At 38.7% G+C, this 23,966-nt stretch overlaps 1 protein-coding gene across 1 annotated transcript; it reads right to left on the bottom strand.

The window, feature by feature from the left end:
* Window positions 1-1,317: 1,317 nt before the first annotated feature.
* Window positions 1,318-22,102, bottom strand: shisa8b (shisa family member 8b). The gene is made up of 4 exons (XM_053640750.1): window positions 21,290-22,102; window positions 14,024-14,145; window positions 5,845-5,961; window positions 1,318-1,793 (listed from the first exon to the last, which is right to left on the bottom strand). The coding sequence occupies exons 1-4, from the start codon at window positions 21,841-21,843 to the stop codon at window positions 1,318-1,320; spliced, it is 1,269 nt and encodes a 422-aa protein (XP_053496725.1). The 5' UTR covers window positions 21,844-22,102.
* Window positions 22,103-23,966: the final 1,864 nt, after the last annotated feature.

Here is a 23,966-nt window from a genome sequence, read left to right as displayed (position 1 = left end):
TACATATCAGGCCTGTATGGTAGAGTGGCCAGACGAAAGCCACTCCTCAGTAAAAGGCATTTGACAGCCCGCCTGGAGTTTGCCAAAAGGCACCTGAAGGACTCTCAGACCAAGACCAAGACAAAGATTGAACTCTTTGGCCTGAATGACAAGCGTCATGTCTGGTGGAAACCAGGCACCAGTCATCACCTGGCCAATACCATCCCTACAGCGAAGCATGGTGGTGGAAGCATCATGCTGTGGGGATGTTTTTCAGCGGCAGGAACTGGGAGACTAGTCAGGATCGAGGGAAAGATGAATGCAGCAATGTACAGAGACATCCTTGATGAAAACCTGCTCCAGAGCACTCTGGACCCCAGACTGGGGTGAAGGTTTATCTTCCAACAGGACAATGACCCTAAGCACACAGCCAAGATAACAAAGGAGTGGCTACAGGACAACTCTGTGAATGTCCTTGAGTGGCCCAGCCAGAGCCCAGACTTGAACCCGATAGAACATCTCTGGAGAGATCTGAAAATAGTTGTGCACCGACGCTCCCCATCCAACCTGATAGAGCTTGAGAGGTCCTGCAACAAAGAATGGGAGAAACTGCCCAAAAATAGGTGTGCCAAGCTTGTAGCATCATACTCAAAAAGACTTGAGGCTGTAATTGGTGCCAAAGGTGCTTTAACAAAGTATTGAGCAAAGGCTGTGAATACTTATGTATGTGTGCTTTTTTTTTGTTTTTGTTTTAAAGAAATTTGCAAAGATTTCAAACAAACTTCTTTTGTGTTACCATTATGGGGTATTGTTTGTAGAATTTTGAGGAAAATAATTAATTTAATCCATTTTTGAATAAGGCTGTAACATAACAAAATGTGGAAAAAGTGAAGCACTCTGAATACTTTCCGGATGCACTGTATGTCTTTCAAAGACTCCTGATCAAGACCTACTCAAGTTGAGTGTTGCCTTCTGCCTGAGGTCAGCTGATGAAATAAATTGAATCACTATGTGTAGCTTTTCTCAATAATGAATCCCCAAAATGATGATCAACTCATACTGTTGTATGTAGCTCAGAGGTAGCTCTAGAGCTGATGAGATGATGGCATTATCCCTGCAGAGCTACTGTAGTCCTCGGGACCATTCCAGTGTTCCAGGCTGCACACTTACCTCCCAGCTCTGTGTTTTTGGGACAGTGTGCTGTAGCAGAGACATAAGGACCAGAGGACAGAGACTGAACTATTGAGGCTGGAGAAACCAGATGGAAAGCTAAGCATCTGTGGTAAGAAAGTCTTATCATTGGTGTGTCCATGAATAAAATGAAACCGCTGAGGACTCTTAGACAGTGACTTCTGTTTTGCTGTTGGTTTGAAAGCTCTTGTGTTTGTGAGGGTAGGATGAAGGTCCTTCATAGGACATGGGCTGTGAGAAAAGCTCAGGAAGCATCTCTATGCTGTATTGCCTTCTGCTGGCGTAGGTCTGCCTACGACTAGGGTGTCCAGGGTGTGAGGTCTGCCGATGGACATGTCGGGATGCAGAGTCGCACACTGTGAAGCTTGAGCTTAGGTGTAAGGGATGAGCGCTGGTTTTTCGAATGCAGCTCCTCTCAAGTTGGCTGGTGGGGATGGAAATGGAAAGAGCAGAGTGGATGTCACGAGAAGGCAGAGCTTGGTGCATGTAGGGCTTGTCTTGATGGGAATAGGACTTCTCTTTTTGGTGCCCTGGGATAGGTTGAAATGGTGCAGGAAGAGTTTGGTATTGAGAGAAATCCATGAGTGGATAGCTCTTATAGTAACCTCTGCTGGCCGTGTCTGCTAAGAGAGAGAGGGAGAGAGGGGGAGAGGTGTTTGAAGTGAAGTTTTTCAATTTTCAATTTTATTTTATTTGTATAGCGCTTTTTACAATAGACATTGTCTCAAAGCAGCTTTACAGAAATATCAACATGGTATACAGATATTAAAGGTGCAAATTTATCCCAACTGAGCAAGCCACTGAGTGGCGACGGTGGCAAGGAAAAACTCCCTAAGATGTTTTAAGAGGAAGAAACCTTGAGAGGAACCCGACTCAGAAGGGAACCCATCCTCATCTGGGTAACAACAGATAGTGTGAAAAAGTTCATTATGGATTTATATGAAGTCTGTATGGCCTTAGGAGCAGCCGTAGTCCCAGCAGTCTGGAATTAGAGAAGATTTGAGCTCCATCCAGAGGCAGAAAGGATCTGGATCTCTAGTATCTCCATAAATTCATGTGGGGCTCGGCGAAAGGAGGGAGGGAGAAAAAAGATTATTATGACTGCGAAGTAGTAGAACAGAATCTAGTCAGGGTAGGCTTGAGTAAACAAATACGTTTTAAGCCTAGACTTAAACACTGAGACTGTGTCTGAGTCCCGAACACTAATAGGAAGACTGTTCCATAACTGTGGGGCTCTATAAGAGAAAGCTCTTCCCCCTGCTGTAGCCTTCACTATTCGAGGTACCGTCAAATAGCCTGCATCTTTTGATCTAAGTAGGCGTGGCGGATTATATAAAACCAAAAGGTCGCTTAGATATTGTGGCGCGAGACCATTTAGTGCTTTATAGGTTAATAAAAGTATTTTATAGTTAATGCGAGATTTTACTGGGAGCCAATGCAGTATTGATAATATCGGTGTGATATGGTCGTACCTTCTAGTTCTAGTTAGGACTCTAGCAGCTGCATTCTGGACTAACTGGAGCTTATTTATATTCCTACTGGAACATCCAGACAGTAAGGCATTACAGTAATCTAATCTAGAGGTGACGAATGCATGAACTAGTATTTCTGCATCATGTAGTGACAATATGTTTCTTATTTTAGAAATATTTCTGAGATGAAAGAAGGCTATCCTAGTAATATTATCTACATGAGCATCAAATGATAGGCTGGAGTCAATAATCACTCCAAGGTCTTTAACTGCTGCACATGATGAAACAGAAAGACCATCCAGAGTAACCATGTGATCAGAAAGATTACTTCTAGCTACACGTGGGCCTAATAAAAGTATTTCTGTTTTATCAGAATTAAGTAGAAGGAAGTTAGTTAACATCCAATGTCTAATGTCCTTTACACAATCCTCAGCTTTACTAAGCTTCTGTCTGTCCTCTGGCTTCGCTGAAACATACAACTGTGTATCATCAGCATAACAGTGGAAGCTAATTCCATGTTTACGAATAATTTGACCTAGGGGTAGCATATATAAAGTAAAGAGCAGTGGGCCTAAAACAGAACCCTGTGGAACTCCAAAAGTAACCTCAGTACGCATGGAGAATTCACCATTTACATCTACGAACTGATAACGATCGGTCAGATAAGACCTGAGCCAGGAGAGGACTGTTCCCTTAATACCAACAACATTTTCTAATCTATCAAGGAGAATAGTGTGATCTATAGTATCAAAAGCTGCACTAAGGTCGAGTAACACAAGCAGAGAGACACAACCCTGATCGTAGGTCAGTAGAAGGTCATTTACTACTTTAACTAATGCTGTCTCTGTGCTATGATGAGGTCTAAACCCTGACTGATACATTTCATGAATGTTATTCCTATCTAAGTACGAGCATAACTGCTTTGCTACAACCTTTTCTAAAATCTTAGAGATGAAGGGGAGATTTGATATTGGTCTATAGCTGGACAATTGAGACGGGTCAAGATCAGGTTTTTTAATCAAGGGTTTAATAACTGCTAATTTAAGTGATTTAGGTACATAGCCAGTGCTTAGGGAAGAATTGATTATATTTAGAAGTGGTTCAATTACTCCTGGACAAATCTGTTTAAACAAACATGTAGGTACGGGATCTAGTATGCAAGTTGATGAATTGGCTGAAGAGATTAATGTAGCTAGTTCGGTCTCTCTAAGTGAAGCAAAATACTCTAAACATTGATCTGATATTGCTACATTGTCATGTAATGGGTTTGTTACAGTACTGTCCGGTTTTAATTTAATGGCCCGTATTTCACGTCTAATATTTTCAACCTTATCGATGAAAAATTTCATGAAATCTTCACTGCTATGTAATGATTGAGTGTTTCTCTCTGTAGTGGTTTTATTCCTAGTTAATTTTGCTACTGTGTTGAAAAGGAATCTAGAATTGTTTTTGTTGTCTCCTATTAAGGCGGAGAAATAGATTTTTCTAGCATCGCCAAGAGATTTCCTATATTTCAGTAGGCTCTCCTTCCATGCTGTTTGAAATATCACCAGTTTGGTTTGACGCCATTTACGTTCTAATTGTCGAGTTGTCTGTTTTAAGGTTCGCGTTTGATCGTTATACCAGGGTGCTAATTTTTTTTTTTTTTCTCTAATTATTTTCCTTTTGAGTGGAGCCACTCTATCTAGCGTGTAGCGGAGTGTTGACTCCAAGCTTTCAGTCGCCTGATCGAGTTCTATGTGATCTGACGGTGATCCAAATCTAATTGATGTTTCTGCGAGGTTATTTATGAAGCTCGGTAAAGTGGCCACACTAATAATTGAGCAAATGTTCCTTGAAGTTTGAAATAAAATAATTATCCTCATAAATATCCAACTGAGCTCCTACGTTTAGGTGTAATATGGGCTTGACCCTCCCGAGCTACAAATAAAAAATGTATTATTCCTGAGTGTAGTGAACATACATAAACGCATGGAGCAGTGGTGTCATTTCAGATTAGTGCATCAGCGCATTAAGGTCATTCCTTAGACATGAGTTACCTCTCTCTCTGAAGAGTTGACCTGGAAGCTGCACTCTGTCTCTACTCTTTATGTTCTCTTTATGGCAATAGATTGACTGATGTTAGAGTGAACAGTGAATGGTTGTACTGACACTTAGAACTTCCTGTAATGGCATTGTGCTGTGATGTCTGAAGCTACTGTAAAAATGAATAAATAAAATGCTTTCTTATTGGTAAAACAGTCTCCATTTTCACCGCCTGCAATTTGTGCTAGACATTGCTTGTTTATTATTGACCCCTTAGTATCCTAATTTAGACATTCAGTACTGTTGTATTACAGTAACATTTCAAACATTATCACCATTATCAAAGGTTTATCACAATTTTGTGTCAGCTGAACAACTAATTAAAGCTGGCCCTTAGGTTTTAAATTTAGGAATCAGTCAAATGAAAACTGGTAGTTGTAATGGCTTTCCCTAAATCCACATTACAAATTCTGAGTTACCTTAAAATTAAGTTTGCAGTTTCTAGAAAACAAATAATACACTAATCTTAGAGCAACTTATTTCTACTGTCTTACATACAGGAGGCAACATGTACTACTCACATGCTTTCCTTATTAGTGTCAATTGAAAAATCTAAAGTGTTTACAGGGTATGACATAGATTTGTATAGTAATATATGTGTGGAATCCATGCCATGAAGAATTGAGGCTGTTTTAAGAGCAAAGGGAGGTCCTACCCTTATTAATATAGTGTTCCTAATAAAGTGTTCAGTGAGTGTTGCTCTCTGGTTCTTTTTGGTTTCAGGATGTACAGCTCATTTGATGACAGTTATCAGCATTATCATATATGCAAATATTGAGCGGGATATAATGAATGCATCTCTGCGTCAGGTGTCATGAGATGTGTTCTAAGTCTGTTTTTATAAATTGGTTCCTGTAACCAGTTGCTGAATAGCCCCAAGTTTTGGTGACACCCCTGACACAAATGCTGCATGAAGTTAAAAAAAAAAAATAAAAATCTATGAAAGGGTTTATATAATTCTGTATTGCCTCTGAATGTTAAATCAAATGAATAAAAGATAATTGAACTGCATGATAACCATCAAAAGGAATTTGATTAAAATGTAAATAGCTCAGTAGAGATAGGAGGGTTTCTAGTATTCCCATGACTGACAGACCATCTTTATTCAATCTCTTACCAACAGCCTTCAGTGAAGAGTACTTGCTGTGTGTGAGGCCAGACAGACTGTTGTTGCTTTGGGGATGAGAGACTCCAACTGTTGGACTGAATGCTGTGTTGCTGAGGTGATACTGCTCTGGAATAGGAGAAAGCAAGAACAAGTAAGCAACTTTAAAAAGAGGTTATATAACTAATTAATCTGTGGTTTGTGAAATTCATTATTTGTTCAATTAATGTTGCAAACTTTTCCTATAGTAGATATTTTTGTGCTCTAGCAAACCCATCTTCAACTTATGTTTCACTGCAGTTTGTTTTTTTGCAGTAAGACTGATAAAATGATCAAAGCTGTTTTATTTCAACCCTCCTAATGGGGTGAAGTAAATGCCAGGGGCAGTGAGAACCACCTGGACACCTTCTTGTGTGCGTGTGCAGACCTTCCAACAAAGTCATGAAATGACCATAATATATAGTATTTGATTTTTAATAGTCCTTTGCAACTGTTGCTTGTCAGACTGTACGAACATGATCCCGGCTATAAGCCATGTCACACTGTAGCATCTTAGTTGTCATTAATGTCAGACTGTACGACAGTCAAGACGCGAATAACGGACGCACGTAAGAAGACTCGTACGGAGTAGGAGAAGCCACACTACAGGACTGTGCCTCAAATCTGCTGACACTGACGAAATTTAATCGGAGGAAAAATTTGATCACAACTGCAGTTAATTTGCTGTCGGGGAACATGTCAAACTAGCAATCAAATACTACAGATTTTGGCCTAGGATTATAGGAATCTTTTAGTATTCTCAAAATTTGTCTGAGATGACCAAATCGTGGCCAAATTCGTACAGTGTGAACTGTATTTTTTTATGACTTCTTCATTATTGGGTAAAAATTAAAAAACATTTTAGATTTCCAATGAAAATGTTACAGTTACAGAATCTTACAGAAAATGTTGTGCTACAGAAAAGTGTCTGTAAGTCAGTAAAGAAAGTAATATATTACATAATACTTTTTAATAATACACTTATATACACTTAATATATTACATAATACTTTTTTAATAATACAAATAATACACTTTTCAGACAGAAAAAATAATAATGCTGGCTCAGGGATTAGCTGCAAAAACACATGCAAGTGAGACAAAGTCTTGAAGAAGAACTGTGGCAGGTTCTCCAAGATTCTCTAAGATTCTGCTTAGAAAAAACTCCAGCAAATTTCCTTATAAAACTGTGTACCTGAGATTATTGATGCATTATAAGAGGGTTGTTGCACCTAATATTGACTTTGTTTAGTGCTGTATACTCATCTTTGTAGTATATATTTTTATGTAGAATCGTTTAATTTAATTATTTTGGATTACATCTTTGCTTTACAGCATTTAAAGAAATGTGTCTAAGACTTTTGCACAGTATGTATGTCAGACCTCACGTACACTGTGGAACTTCAGTATCTGCGGAACAGTTTGTGACTGTGCTCAGAGTTACAGGTACCCTGTCATCCATGCAATAGACTCATATCATCTTTCACAGCTACGTTAAGTGTAATTTTCTTACTTTTTAGAGTCCTTTCTGAACTCTGTGGCTGCTAATTTGACTGCATTGTCAACAATCACCCTAATCTGCAGCTATCAATCCCTCTATGATGGAGTTGATAAAGACTTCAAGCCTGCCAGTGGGATACCTAGGCCAGAACATGGGGTTGATTTCTGGTTTATGGATGGCACCCTGTGTGGCACAGTCTGTGGTGCTGGAAATCAACCTTGTGTAACGTACTCTGTGTGCTAGGGTTGCATAGAAACCCTAGAAACAAGAGAGTAAGTTTCGGAAGCTAGAAACCATCACAGCCATATAGACTGAACATGTGGCTCCCTCAAATCACCACAGCGTGGCTTGTCATTTCAATGACCACACAAAATTTGAGCCTGAGAAGCTTGCATGAGAAGCTTGCATGAGAAGCTTGCATGAGAAGCTTGCATGAGAAGCTTGCAAAAAGCCAAAAACACATAGAGTCACGGGTTCGCAGAGTTCTCAGGCCCCTAGCAGGCACCAAAGCATACCCCATTTACCCATTATAAACAAGTTCATTCCGATTAAAGGTTTGACCACCACAGGTGTCCTTGAGATGTATTCAGATGGTCTGAGGTATAAAAATTAGCGCCTATAAAAGTTAGCGCCTTGCAAGACAGCTCTGCTACCATTGGTGTGTGAGTGTGTGTGTGAATGGGTGAATGAGACATAGTGTAAAGCGCTTTGGATAAAAGCGCTATATAAGTGCGCCATTTACCATTTAAAAATACTGCCATATTTGGACAATAGTTCGGTAATTGCTATTGCAAGTTTTCCAATACTAATACTGCAGAAGCCTGCAATACACCAATGAGCTTTATTATGAACCATTTTTTAAATATACACATTCTGTCTAAATTCAAAAGGCATAATTTTCAATCAAGGCATTATGTGATTTTTTTTTTTTTAAAGCAAGTTTTGCTCTGATTAATGCAGGACAATCTTTACCCACATTGTTTTATTATTTATACCAAGTATACTTACAAAAAATGTGTAGCAATATATCACAATATTTTGTGTCCAGCTCTACTAGACAGTATAGGTTGACTTCACTCTAGTTTATTAAGTAGACCTACCTTCTACAGTATTTTGCCATTTAATTAGATACACCTGCCATACTACCATGTCAGTGTTATAGCTCTGCTAAGAATGGTCCATCACCCCAATAATATTTAGTCAGAGGTGGTTCTATGGTGGCCCCTTTTGTCTAATGGGAAAAGTGGACAAATTGTACTTGGCAAAAGATGGGACACAGACAGCACTTTCATACCTACAAAGTGATTCATATAGAAGTCATATCTAATACAAGTAGGTTTATGATGACCAGGACATTAAAATGAATTTTTATACTTGTCTTCGATTATGGGGTTATAAAACTCCATAATTAAGTGCGGTGATAGACCAGCTTGACAGAGCATAATTTATTTTCATCCCTCTGTAATTTATTTTTTAGTTTAGATTATGCCCCTTTTTCTCCTTTTATGGGTTTGAATGTATGCACAGATCTGGGTTGTGATAAAGTGCTCTGTTGGGGAGGTTTGTAGTTCAGCAGCATCTCTGAATGAGGACACAACAGCCTTACAGACCATAAGAAACATAACTTAGGAGAACGCTGAACCATCTAAATCTTCTGAATAAACAAATGTGTACTGAGACTTCCACTGCTATTTGTTTGTCTGTGTGTATGATATGCTCAGCAAACTAATCAAATAGAGTAGATTATAATTTTGTGCTACTTTTTACAAGGTGATACTCTAAAAACAGCATAAACACCGGGGACAGATTTAAATTTGGTGCCTTTGCTGGTTTGAGGCACAATAGTGCTGTTTTGTTCTGCTTGCCTGCCATGTCATATATTGACACACAAATGTGGCACAGGCCACACTGAGAGCCCTGCCCCAGTCTGAATGGCCTACTTCCACACTTGTCTGGTAATGTGGACAGGCCACTGATTCAATTAGTGAATGTTGACTCTTTTTCCTTCATGTTTTCCATTGATCATTAGTCATGTCTCATTAAACATAGCACAGTGTGTTGAGCTATGATCAATGTGCATGCAGGGTTAAATGGCATCATATATTCAGAGAATTATGCTACTGCTTCCTGTTAATGGCAAAGAAGAGCTTATTTAGTCTTCTAAAGGAAGGTTTACTAAAACCACAAGCACATTCTTCAGTGCATGACTGTATTATATACTCATTACTGAATTATGAAAACAGCACAGCAAAATTGGGGCACAAGTGTGCATTTAGATATCTGAATTTTATGCTTTTAGCATTAACATTATTTTAAGACTAAAAAACAACTAGAGCTACAGCCGTTCTAGGCCTATGTTAATTTCTCATTAGCTGCACACATGACAAGTTTAATGTTTCTATGATTTTATTATTCTATTTGTGTATTTTTAGTTCTCTCGTTTCATAAACTGCAAAACACCCTCTGGACAGAGTGGTAGTAGAAATCCATGCTTGAGCTCAATAGCTGTAGCACTACCACTGCCATCCACTTTTGCCATTGCCTCTATGTGCCAGCCCCCTCCAGTGTTGGATAATGATGCAGGGTAAAAGTATGGGCTAATGAGGGGGCTGTCAGACCAAAGCATATCTCAGGAGCCGAGCTTTTTTCAACCCTAGTAACTTCCATCAGAATGCATCTAAGTAAATTTATGATTGTGCTACACAAAAAAATAAAATTGTCCTCCATAAGTATTACTACTTATCATACATTCTATGATTTTAATATTTCTATTGAAATCATAGAAAGTTTAGTGATTCAAAACCCTTTTCATAAGTCCTGGTGGGTTAATATGGTCTTTTTGTCTCATGTCTCCCATACAAAATTTACTTCTGAATCTCCAGAATACAAAATACTGTTGTTGTTGTTTTTTTTAAGTAACACACTGTGATTCTAAAAAACATGTAGCTACTGAGTCAGGGGTAAAACCACACAGTCACCGCAGGCAAGAACATACAGGATTAACTGCTTATAAGCTCATAAGGCAAATATCCATCCAGTATTTTTTAGGATTTGAATGTAAACTGAGTGGGACATTGTATGTATGTGTGCAGTAGAGATTTGGAACTGAGAGACGTGTGTGTGTGTGTGTCTGTGTGTGTGTGTGAGAGAGAGTGTGAGTGCGCACACTGCTACTCACCGTCCTCAGCATAATGCCACCATCTTACACTAGAACCAACTATTGTGCATGATCACAGCCCTGAAGCTCTCAGACCCATTTGACATGGTCGTAATGGTACACTATCCAGCTTTCAGTGCAGGAAAGACAGATATGTGACTGAGGTGAGCTGCAGATGGGCACATGTGCATATACAGTACTGTGCAAACGTTTTAGGCACATACAAAGAAATGCTGTAGAGCAAAGATGCCTTCAAAACAATGAAATTATATGTTTCTACATTTAAAAAAAAAATACAGTAAAGAGTAGTAAACTGTAGTAAATGAAACAAAGTCAATATTTGGTGTGACAAAAAAAAAAAAAAAAATAGTAGTCTCCGGGGCAATTGGTGCAGTTTTATAAGGAAATGAGCTGTAAGTTTTTTTGAGTATCTTGCAGAAACAGTCACAATTCTTATGGAGACTTTGACTGTCGCACTTGTCTCTTATTTCTGCAGCAAAACCCAGCAGCCTTCATTGTGTTTTTTGTCTGAAAAGTGGTCTCTTACATAATACGCTGCTTTCTTTACAGACATACAAACATTTTTCTGTAACATTTCAATTTGTGCTAGAAAACTAATGTTTGGGAATCTAAAATGTTTTTGTATCGATTTGATCATGTAGAAGTCATGATCAAGGGGGGGGATCTCTTTACTCCTTACTCCTTAACCACCACCTGTGCGTAGCATCCACCTGGATGATGCGATGGCAGCCATTGTGCACCAGAAAGCCCACCACACACCAGCTATTAGTGGAGAGGAGAGGAGCGTGACACATTTGTACAGGATGTCTTTGTATGCTGTAGCATCACAATTTTTCTTCACTGGCACTAAGGGGCCCAAACATATTCCAGCATGACAATGCCCCTGTGCACAAAACGAGGTTTATAAAGACATGGTTTGCCAAGGTTGGAATGGAAGTAGTCGAGTGGCCTGTACAGAGCATTGACCTCAACCCCACTGAACATCTTTGGGTTGAATTGGAATGCCAACTGCGTGTCAGGCCTCTTCACCCAAAATTAGTGCCTGACCTCACTAATGCTCTTTTGGCTGAATGAGCAAATCCCCATAGCCACACTCCAAAATCTAGTGGAAAGCCTTCCCAAAAGAGTGGAGGTTATTATAACAATAAAAGAGTGTTAACTCTGGAATGGGATGTTCAAAAAGTACATATGGGTGTGATGGTCACATGTCCACAAACTTTTGGCCATATAGTGTAACTAGTGACACTAGTTATTTTATTTAATCTTTTACCAGTTTTGTTCTGGTTAATGTTTCGTAGGTTACGCACAAAACATAACATGAAGGGGAGACCAAATCTGGAATGATGTTTCCATTTACATGATTCCACTCGAATCCTGGTATGTGGTGTTTAGGTTTTTTTTCTTGCTGAGGGAAGTGATAGGGGAGAAAGAGATGTACTGTAACTAAGCTTTGAGATACTTGCTTATTTTCTGTGGGGAGTTTGGTAGAGGCAGGCGGGGGGATGGTGAGGCAGGAGCACAGAAAAGAAGAACATGGCTAAAGTAGAACATTTGGGGATGAAAGAAAGTTTACCTAACAGGGAAGATGAAATGGGGGCAGAGCAGAAAGGGGCTCCTGAAACAGTGTAACTTCTTAAATAATATGATAGTGGCAGATTTTGCAGCTACTTCTGATTATTATTTCTCATTTCAAGAAACAAAAAATTACGTATAATTTCAGTTACTGAGCAGATTTTTTTTAATCCTCACATATTTTATCCTTTGTTGCAAATAGATCCTAACCTACACTGCCACAAAATGCATGTAGTGTCAGTTTATGGCCAGAACACAGTCACAATTGAAAGCGGATAGAATTTTATAGCAATAATGACATTATCATTGTATTTTTTTGTGATTTTACAGGCTTGTAATTTAGTTTGGCCTATTATTGTGAGCAGGAACAGGAACTTTAAGGCTAAATCATCACTAAAGATGATGTCAGCTCTTCTTTCCAGTGAAAAAACAGCATTGCCATTGGGGCCACCTTACCAGGTCATGTCTCTTTATAAACAACTAGACATTATTTAACATGCAGGGCCTCTCCACATGTCCAGAGCATATGAGGCAGTGTAACAGCCTGCTATTTCCATAATCTCTCTTCTTTAACCCTCGCAGATCAAAGCCTTCATGGAGAGATGTCAAGCTTCTTGAACCCTCCTGTTACATGTCAAATTCCCTGAGTAAGCTTTCTAAAATCCATGTGACAACAGCAGTACTGCTTCTTGATCTTAATGCCATTACTGGAGAAAACTAGAGGATATGCAGGAGGTGTGTACAGTCAGACACACATTAAACCTCTGAGCACTGGAGAGCCAAGCTTAAATCCTTGTCATAATGAGGGGAGAATAATGTGCATCTTAAGCACAGTGCACAGAATAAATCCCACATCAGCTGTTGGTCTGAAGTCTTCCCGTTTGCAATTCCACAAAGTGACACTTTCAGTAGCTCTGTTGAACTTGACTTTATATGCAGATGAGTAAGAAAGGAGGGTTTATTTAGGTTAGTAGGAGGAAGGTAGACAATAATGAAATGGGAATAAAAAAGGGTAAGGTGTGAAAATTTGAGGCATGAAAGAGGGAATAGGAGGAGTGCAAAGGCTGAAATCAAACCTCTATAGAACACTCCCCATATATACAGGACATTCATATGGGTAAAATGTAAAGAGCACATGCTTCTTCAGCATAGAATTAGGGACCAATCAGCATCATAATGTGAACTCTTTTAATACAGTCACTGTATCAGAACATATTTCTCTCAGTTCTTCCTTCTTGCCCTTAATTTATATATTTTTATCTTCTTTACAATTGAACTAATGGACCTTAGCAAGCCATCCAATTGAAGTTTACCTCATAAAACTTACTATACCTCTGTTACAGTACTAATTACAAACCATAGCACAGATGTTATTAATGGTTTATTAAAGAACACCAATGATTTAATACAACATTCAGTAAAAGCATTGGGAATTTGTGGAAGATTAACCAAGGGTGGTGCAAAAAGCCGTTGCATCATTTAAATGATGCCTGCACTGGGGTGGGTGCACAGTTAAACAGAGGCCACTGGTGGCCTGCATTTGATTTAGTGCTATATGTCTCCAGTGAGGTCCTAATGTGATATTAACAGAAGTAGCATCACCAACTAGCAGAAAAACCAAGACCTTAATTTCTACACTTGACTTTTTCCTTCCCATCTTCACTGCTTAAAGCCCTACACCTAATCCTGAATACCCACATGATTTATAGCCCACACCACATACATCTGCATCTATGTTCAGTCAGGATTACTGATGAAAAGGTCACACGTAGAGATGCACTAAAGTATACATCCATTTGTGCACAAGAAGTCAAAAATATGCTTTTAGACTTTTGGGTCTTTTGTGACCATGTTGGCATGCACACATTGAATTTGGGGACAGAAAGGCCTCAGTGTCTTACCGCTGCGGCTGCGCAACATCCGAGCCGAAATGCCATTGGCTCCAATGGTGGTGCTACTGCTAATGGTTCCATCTACAGGGCTCGCATCCCCACCTGGCTGTTTCAGCAGCTCCTGCAGAGTCCTGCACAGCAAAGATGGAAACATTAGTATACTCTTTTAAAAAATGCATTCTTGAATGGTTCTTTAATGGTTTGTTGGATATTTACAGGTTCTTAGTGTCCAAAATAACTTTTGTGATAGGGAAACTTCTATGGTACCATATATTAGCAACTTAAGGATTACCCCAGTGGTACAACCATATAACCATATAAGGGTTCTAGCAGATCTGTGTTATTTGACATTGGTCATTGAAAGGAAATTCTCTATATCATGAACTCTCTTATATTATGAACTGCTATCAAATACCTATGATGAATGTAATCATTTAATTACCTTGTATTCATTTAATTACCTCTTTAAATAAGCTGATCAACTGCTATCCTTGATTATAGCTGTATACTTGAAATACACATGTATTTCTGTGTCAACATGACACAGGACTTATTTTGTATTATGACTATGTGCTGTGTGTTTTGTTTCAATCTGTCTGACACCTGGACCAGTAGAAACCATCCACGCACTGCTGTTATCAGTGTATAAATACTTTTGGTTTGCATGAATAAAGTGGGATGTCTTTATGAGCATGCAAGAAGTCAGTGTGTGTTCATTTTAGACCCCCAGGCCTGAATGCTCCATGGTAAACCACACTTTCTAAATGTTAATAGAAGTTAATGGTAAAACAGGCTGGAAGGCATGACGGACGATCTGACAGGCATAAGGCATAATCTGAGATTCCTGAGATATGTGAAATCTATCAGTCATACTGTATGAGAGTGAGAGTGAGAGAGAGAGAGAGAGAGAGAGAGAGAGAGAGAGAGAGAGTGAGTGTGTGTGTGTGTGTGTGTGTGTGTGTGAATTAAAAAACAGTATCCAGTGCAAGCTACAACTTTTCCTTAGTTTAAAAACTACAGTCCTCCAGATTTTCTAAAACATTCATCGTAACTAATAACTTATCTGCATATATTTTCTTAAAGGGCTAGCTTGTTAGGAGCAGAATATACTTCCAATAAATGTGTGAACAACTTTTTCTATATGTGGGTTTAATCTGTAAACCTTTAAATCTGTAAGCCATTAAAAAGTTATAAAAAATCAAGAGGAACATATAAACAATATACAGTCCCCTCCAAACATATTGGATCATCAAGGACAATTCTTTTGTTTTTGCTGTCCACTGAAGATATTTGGGTTTGAGTATGAATATGAGACAGTAGATCATAATTTCAACTATCCTTTCCTGATATTTACATCTAGATGAGTCAAAACAACTTAGAACATGGCACCTTTGGTGGCGGACCCCCCAATTTTTTTAGGCGTGCAAAAGTATAGGAACAAATACTAACACTTAATATTTAGTTGTATATCGCTTGCTTACAATAACTGCATCAAGCCTGTGACCCACTGACATCACCAAACTGTTGCATTCTTCTTTTTGATGCTTTTCCAGGCTTTCACTGCAACGTATTTCAGTTGTTGTTTATTTTGGGGGTTTCTCCCTTCAAGAAACACCAGTCAGTCACATGTTCCAATATTTTGATCACTTGAAAAATGGGTGGGTTCAAACAAATTGTGCCTTGTTCTAAGAAGAAGAAATTCTGATCTATCATCTCATGTTTATCTTTTGATCTCAAACCCAAATGTCTTCAGCATATAGCAAAAACAATAGAACTGGCTTTGTCATTCCAATAATTTTGGAAAGCACTGTGTATGCTCTATCAAACATAGAAATACAACAACAATGGCACATATCTAAGACCTTTCTCTGAGTAAGACAAAAGCAATCCTGGGTGTAAAACGTAGACCTACATTATGTAATAATAATGGATACTATTTCCTCTGGCACTGTTACATACACGTGCATTCCAAGTGAGTGCCCAGACATGTACATGTACAGCCTTCTGGCTGATATAAGACCATGATGAGATCTAATGTGATTGCAGAACAAAAGTGTGCTCCCCTACGCCAGAAACTGCCAATGGCAGTAGACCACTGAGGCAAAAAATAAGGACAACAACACATCAGAGAGGCAGGAGAGGACGATGATGCACAGCAATCATCTCACTTAAATGATGAAGCAAATTTCAGAAATGACCGAGAGGGCAGAAAAGAGAAAAGCATGGTGAGATGGTATGCTCAGGTCAACCAGTGTGTTAATCTTGTGAGCTGTCAGCAATTTCAGCAAATCCTTCTGTTATAAACAGGAAAGCTGAGACATAATGACACACATTATCTGTCGCAGATATCATTGGGAAGCTGAGACTAATGTTACCCTAGGCAGTGGGAATGCAAGGTTACTTACAGAGTTTAAAGACTGGGATCACTACTGGGTTCAGTGTGTGGCATACTTAAAATAGCAGTGGTCAAAGGAAAATGTTTTCTCCATAATGCTGATTTATGGAAATACAAATAAATTTTGAGGCTTAACTTCCACCACTGAAGAGTGTGTAGGGTTTTTACTTGCTTTACTTTATTTACTGTTTGTCAAACTAGGAGAAGTTGAAAATTTTTTAGTGGGTCAGTCAAAAAAATTCTATGTATAATAATTTCTTTTGTTTTCAAGGTTTAATTGGATCATTTGAAGTTTCTGCTCCACTCTTATTCTTAAAATGCTCAGATCAGTAATTTCTGTATCTCTGGAGGAAAGCTTTAGTGAGTGAGATGCTTGGCTATATAAATTAGAGATGTCTAAATGATTATAAATTGCGCATAGCATTTCTTTCTATGGGTTTCTATTTATTTGCCATTCTCTGGTTATCACCTTTAACTATGAGAAAATCCTCTGTCTAATTCACAATTTCTAACAGTTTTTAGTTGCTCATGTGAATTACAGCTTCTGTGGAATCTTCTTTGCAGAAAACATTACTGTCAGCCTTCATAGTTGATGCAAATCAACACTACTTAAAGTATTAATTACAAATTATTGGCTGTAAATAAAATCATTATGATATTTTTTTCAATGTTTCTTTCCCCCCTGAGCCTTGGGGAATGTGCATGCAACATCCAGAGGAATTTGTACACACATTTTACAGTTAAATGCATGATTACATATTTCACTAGAAACAATAGCAGCTTAATTAAGGTTTCTTGCTTGTAAATGTTCTGATTGATACACATTTGAACATGATACTAATTGGTACTAATTATACAGTACAGCAGTAGCGAGCAGGAGCGGCAATTACAATCCTAATTTAGCTTCTCATCTTGTTGAGCAATTTTAGTTGAATTTAAAAATTAATCAAATGAATCATGTATCAAAGTAAGGAATATACTTACTCTGTTTTTTAAAAAAATGTGTTGTATAAATCAACCTTCGATATATTTGCTTAGACGATTTCAGTGTTAGCATAGTTTGTGTGGTTTGCTTTGACTCTCTATTTATCTATTAAACTCTCAAATCCCCCAATACCTCTCTCTCTCTCTCTCTCTCTAATCTGTCCAGCAGAGCATGAGTGTAGCTGAAATATCCTTTACCACCATCCATTACACCTCCTTGTAACAGCACTATCAAAAATGTCACCCTCCTTTGCACTCTCCCAGACTAATATACATACTCATAATGTGAATAATCTAGACCAGTCACCCTCATATACAGTACCGCCCCCTATTCCACAGTTTGTAGTGTCACAACCTGGAAATTAAATAGACTTAATTGACATTACATATTTACAAATTAAAAAATGTAAAATTTGTGATTCCATAAGAAGCTAAATTAGGATTGTAATTGCAGCTCCTGCTCGCTACTGCTGTACTGTATAATTAGTACCAATTAGTATCATGTTCAATCAGTATTCACCCCCATCACTGCGAAATCCACAAAATCCACACAGAAATGACATAGGAGCTATCAAAACAAGTCCGAGACACAGTTCTGGAAAAGTATCCATCAGACTTTGAACATTCTGCAGCGCAATATTAAATCCATTATTAAACACTGGAAAGAATACAGCACAACCACGACTCCACAGGCTGTCCACACTAAAGCCGGAGACTGGGTACGGAGGGCAGAGAAGCAACCAAAAGGAAAAATGGTAAGTGTGATGGACCTGGATAGATCCACAACTCAGGGAGTAAAAGCTGTACATAGAACACAACAGCTCAGACACTGAAAAAAGGTCATATGAAATCTCATTTGCAGTTTGTTCAAAGCATGTTTGAGACACAGTATACATGATGAGACAAAATGCACAAAGTGAACGCTGATGATGCTCATCACTGGAAAGCCAACACTGCTCATCACCTTGAGAACACCATGAACACCATGAAGTATCTCCACAACATGATGCCCCCACCACCATGCTTTACTGTGGGGATAATTTTCATTAGCAGGGAATGGGAAACTGGTCAGGGTTGAGGGCAAGATGGATGGAACCAAATACAGGGCAACTCTAGAAGAAACCTGTTTCGGTCTGCAAGAGACTTGAGACTGGGGCAGAGGTTCACCTTGCAACAGGACAATACATAATGCCAAAACTGGAGTGGTTTCAAACCAAGAATTGGAATATGTTAGAATGGCCCAGTCAAACCCAGACCTCAGTCTGTGGCAAGACTTGAAAATTTGCTGTTCACTAATGGTCTCAATCTGACTGAGCTGAGGCAATTTTGCCAAGAATAATGGACAAAAGTATCAGGATTCAGATATGCAAAGCTGAAACACATCCCCAAAGACTTGCAGTTGTAATTGCAATCAAAGGTGGTTCTATACAGTATTGGCCCAGGGGTGTGTATACTTATGCAACCAACATTTGCTTACTGTTGTTTGTTTTTTTAACCTTTGTGTCATAAAAGTAATTTTCTTCAAATGTTTGAACACAAAATGTGTGTGTGTGTGTGTGTATGTGTGAATATTTATGTACTGTATAACAGAATAATTCCAAGACTGTGTGTACGTCCTTTGAATCGGTAGAGTTAATATGCACTAGACAGAGGTTAATGTGTCCATTAATCATGATCATTAGAGTAGACTTTACTGTGTCTGCTTCCGGACTCCCTTAGGCTACACTGCAGAGACAGGTCAGGTGTGAAGCCATGAGGAGTTTAACGGCATAAAAAATCTAAAATAGCATTGTGCTGACGTGCAAGGTTTTGTCAGTGAGCGTGGACCCTCTCATTACCACCAGACTACTCAGGGCGCCTGGAGAGGATGGGAAAGAAGCATGGGTAGGCAGGGGGCCAGAAGGATGAAAATGTCAACGCTCACCCACCATGACTTATCCAAGCAGGAGATGATAGACTTTCCAAATCAGAGAGACAGAAACACCTCCAAACACCTGAAACCTCAGTCACACATACACATTGTAGCTCTCAGCCAGCCACGTCTATCCATACACGTTAAATGTATGTGGGCAGTTCTGAACAACAAGTTATTAGAAGGGACTCTAGGTGACATACGAACACTGGGAATACAAGAAGAAAACAGAGGACATTTTCTAATTTTCTCAACAAACATTTCCCCATGGTTTACATGTACAGGGACTCTCATAATATGAAGTTGTACTATAAGCAGAATGTATGAAGTGATGTCACACACCATTCAGAAGGGTTGTATTTATTTATTTATTTGTTTGTTTAATTATTTAATTTCTTCTTCTTCTTTTTTAAACAGAAAATCCTATATTATGTAAAGTGATATCTCATATACCTGCATATACATCATAAAAAGCAAGACTGCCTTTGATTTGCCAATTACCTCCATTCTGTTTCTTATTATACATTACACAGTAATGTCCCTGGCTCTAGTACTTCCTTTATTCTGTTATATGAACCATGCACTTGCTAGTCTTAAATGTCTCTACTGTAGTACATGATGTAGACTGAATTATGACTCAATAACTGGGAACCATCCACATTAGTAGCTAAAGGTTTATATTATTCTATACCACATCAACTGATGCTAAAAGCCCCTCAAACTGCCATAACATCACAGAAAGAAGGTGATATTTACATGGTAGGTAGTTGATGTGGAGTTACCACAGGTATTCTGGTTTGTTGAATGTATTAAACATATAACAAAAATGTAACAAAATACTTAAGTAGGTAACAAACAAAAAATCCATGTATACAATGCTGGCTTGTTGTGTAAAAGCACTAAGAGGCAGAGTGAGGATTTGTGACAAAACATGCACAAAGAGTGGGAAAAGAGCAAAAGGAGAAGAGTTAATCTCAGGAGCAGTGATCAGAATATCAGTAATGCTCTGTTTTAGAGAGATATTAACTTAAAGAAATTTTCCTAAAATGTGGTACTTTTTACTCACCACAAAATGTCACCTACTTTTAAAGGGCTTTTACATAATTAGCGCAGCCTCAGTCTGAGATGTGAGCATTGGGAAGGCGAGGGAAGAGCTTGGCACACTTGTGAATTGCTTTTTGCTTTATGATTCCCGACAGGTCATTTGATATTCAGAGAGTGTTCTTGAATATTCAAAATGAGGACAAAAATGTTTTGATTTTATCAGAGAATGGATGAGAGATACTTAGTAGGAACTGCAGTGGCCAAGAGTGTGTAAGACAATTAAGTAAACAATTCAGAGGAAAGATCTTATAATCTAGTACTAATTGTAAGCACTCGATATCTACAAAATTCCCCCTACAAATTTTATCTTCTTTTTCTTGCAAATACCGGCACAGTACAAAAATCTGAATCATTTATAGTATATGAACTTTTCTGCTTCAATTTACTAAAAGGTGGGTGCCATCTTTCAAAACCTTCATCAGCCATAACATTTTATGGTGAGTTCATGTGCAGGACAGATTGAGCTATTAGAGCTTATAAGAGGGGAAATAATACTACAGAATGCCTCCAATATTTTTACTGATAGAAGTTTCAGTGTATTATTCTGAAATGTAGTTTATACATTTATTCTGACATTAGTTAATTTATGACTGTCATTTATTACATTAAACTTAATAAAACAAACATTATAATCCCAGCAAGTAAGTATAATTATATCCATTAATTATATGTATATGGATAATTATGTGTATATAATTATCAAACACTGCAAGTAAGTATATGACAAATCAGGGGTTTTTTTGTTTGTTTTTTTCCCTCCATTTCAGAGACACTGTGACAGTCTGGCAGTGGTGAAACCTGGGGTGAACGTTATGCATTGTAGAATATGGTCATAAAATATGTTAATAAGCACTTTCACTCACGGAGCTTTTAAACTCACCTTGAGTTGTTGACCTCATTTTGTCCACCTCGGCTCCTTTCCAAACCCAGCTTGGTGAAGATGCCTACCAGGACCATGATGGCCACCACACCACAGATTATATAGACAATAATTTGCGTGCGATCCCTCTCATGCTCTGACTGCACCTCAGTGATAGTGGCCCCAGGTTTTCCTGTGTTGGCCCAAAGTGGTGTATCATAGTTGGAGCATGAGGTCTGGTCTAGACGTTGCTGACGGAACTGGCAGCAGAACCGGTAAAAGCAGGTGCCACAGCAGTATAGGAAGACACCTGCATTGCAATTAAATGGTGGGTCCCACTGACCCATGACATCATAATAACCCTGGCAGCGGGTACCTGTGGGTGGGACTGTTTCCTCCACTATTTCTCCTGCAGGTGAGCTCAGTATTAGCGCTCCCTCTGATGTAATGGTGGGATCTGCTGTCCGATTGGACAGCTGCATGTCCATCTCTGTGATAACCTCATCCTGGGCCTGTGAGGCACACCCAAGTAAAGCAGCCAGGACAACGTGGAGTAGAAAAGACGGGCTAACCATGGTGCTCTAAATACTTAAATACTTAGAGATAAGACTGCTCCAATTTGATAGCAAGTGTTAATCATGCAAGCTTGAAATTTGAATGGATAATTATTTAACTAACTTAAATTAGGTAATAAGGTAGATAATTATTTAGCTAAGCTTACTATTTATACCTATGACAAATACCAGTTTGTTAAGACATGCCAATAATTTACAAGTTAATACTGAAGAACATTGTAAAATTGTAAACTAGATGTTAGAAGAAATGTTCACTAATTATCTAAATCAGACCAACAGAAATAATATTTTACCTCAGTCTTAAATAAGAAAAATATTAAATACAGGTCTTTGGAGATTTTCTGCTTTCCCTTGCTCCTGCATATCAGTAAACAGTTTCCAGCATTGCACTAGGTAGTCTGGTCAACAGAGCTGACCTGTACATCCAAGCAGTTTCATTTCAGTTTTTGCCACTACAAATGAGTAATTAATGGTTCCTTTATGAAGAGCTTTATGAAGAGTTCCTCCTCTTCTTCCTGAGGTAAGGAGTCCTAAAGAGTTCACAGCAGGTGTCTTTATAGCAATCCAACATACTCCACTCAGAGTCCAGACTTAAAGTCCCATGGAAAGCAACAGTTCAGGACAGAAATGAAATCCTTCCTCTCTGCCCGAACCCCTCTCTCAACTCTGAAAGAGAGCGAGAGAGAGAGAGAGAGAGAGAGAGAGAGAGAGAGAGAGAGAGAGAGAGAGAGAGAGGAGTAGGGAGTAGGGGGAGGGGATTATATTATCTACCCAGCTGCAGCTCAGTAAAAAGGCTAAGGAATGGATATTATATTATGTTATATTTAAGGACATTGCAATTTTAAAAATAGCTTTATGAAGCAAAAACCTATTTCTATTTTTAACGGCAGCCTAATTGTTCATATTTGCACAAAAGTGCCTCCAAGTGTGTGTAAGATGGGGAAGGGAAAGAAAGGGTGAATTACTTCAACAGCCAGCACAGGTTGCATGCTATAGTGTAGCATATAGTGAATATTCTTCTTCCAAAGCCTGTCACTGTAAACTGTCATAAAGGTGCAGGATGGAGATAAACACATGGCATTATAAATGTATGTGTGTGACTGCACGATAAAATCCAAGGTTTCAGTTGTCAAATCCACTTCATGCATTTGCAAAATCCAAACCTGTCCAAGCCCATTATGGCTGACAAGACTCCCCCACCTACTGTCCATTAACATTCTTAAAGATTCATAAACATTCTGCAGGTTGAAGATGCAAAAAGGAGTAAAACGAGGAGGCTTGTGATTAAAGGTCTCTCATTTAGTCCATAATGCCTTTGGGAATAAACTAAGGCTATCACACAGCAGGCAAAAGTGGCCCAAATCCGATATTTTTCTTCAAATGTGACACAGATATGTTACTTTCATGGCTGTGTGAACAGCAACAAACACCCTGAATCTGACATTTTCAATTCCAATTTGGGCCATTTTCATATGTGGTACTGAAATCCCAATACATATCTGATAAGTGGCAATGTGACCTCTGTCTGAACAGGCAGATCTGAATTCACGTGAGTTTTACATCAATCCAGCTCACCATTCATCATAATTTCATGCTGAAAGATAATCTCGTGGAAGGAAAGATGGAGGATAACAATGAATGAGGATTTCAGTAGCAACATAATGACAACGGACTTCATAAATATGTGGGGTGATGTTGCCGTACAAACAAAATTAGAAGGCAGATGTCACAACCACTCTGTGATTGAAGAGATCTCAAAAGAAATGGGTGAACATGGGCATAGAGAACCTGCAGTGCTGCAGTGCCAAAGGAAAGTTAAAAGTTTAAAAGCAAAATTGAAAGAAACCAAGGATGTGAATCAAAGAATTGGCCATGGCTGAATAACGTGGCTGTTTTACAGCAAGATTGAATGCATTATGTAACGGGTCAGTTTAGGAGCGTGATCTGTTCAGACTAATGTCAGATATAGGCTGCAGTGAAACGCCTAAGAAGAAACATCGGATTTGGTCAGTAAGTCAGATTTGGGCCACTTATGCCTGTTGTGTGAGTGTAGCCAAAATGTTTTATTGATTGCTTTACCAGTACACAATCTACTGGTTGTAATCTATTTCTCACAACCTCCC

Source organism: Ictalurus furcatus, chromosome 13 (genome assembly GCF_023375685.1).
Source record: "Ictalurus furcatus strain D&B chromosome 13, Billie_1.0, whole genome shotgun sequence".
Taxonomy (NCBI): domain Eukaryota; kingdom Metazoa; phylum Chordata; class Actinopteri; order Siluriformes; family Ictaluridae; genus Ictalurus; species Ictalurus furcatus.
The sequence above is the reverse complement of the archived record's forward strand: the minus strand, read 5'-3'. Positions and strand labels throughout refer to the sequence as shown.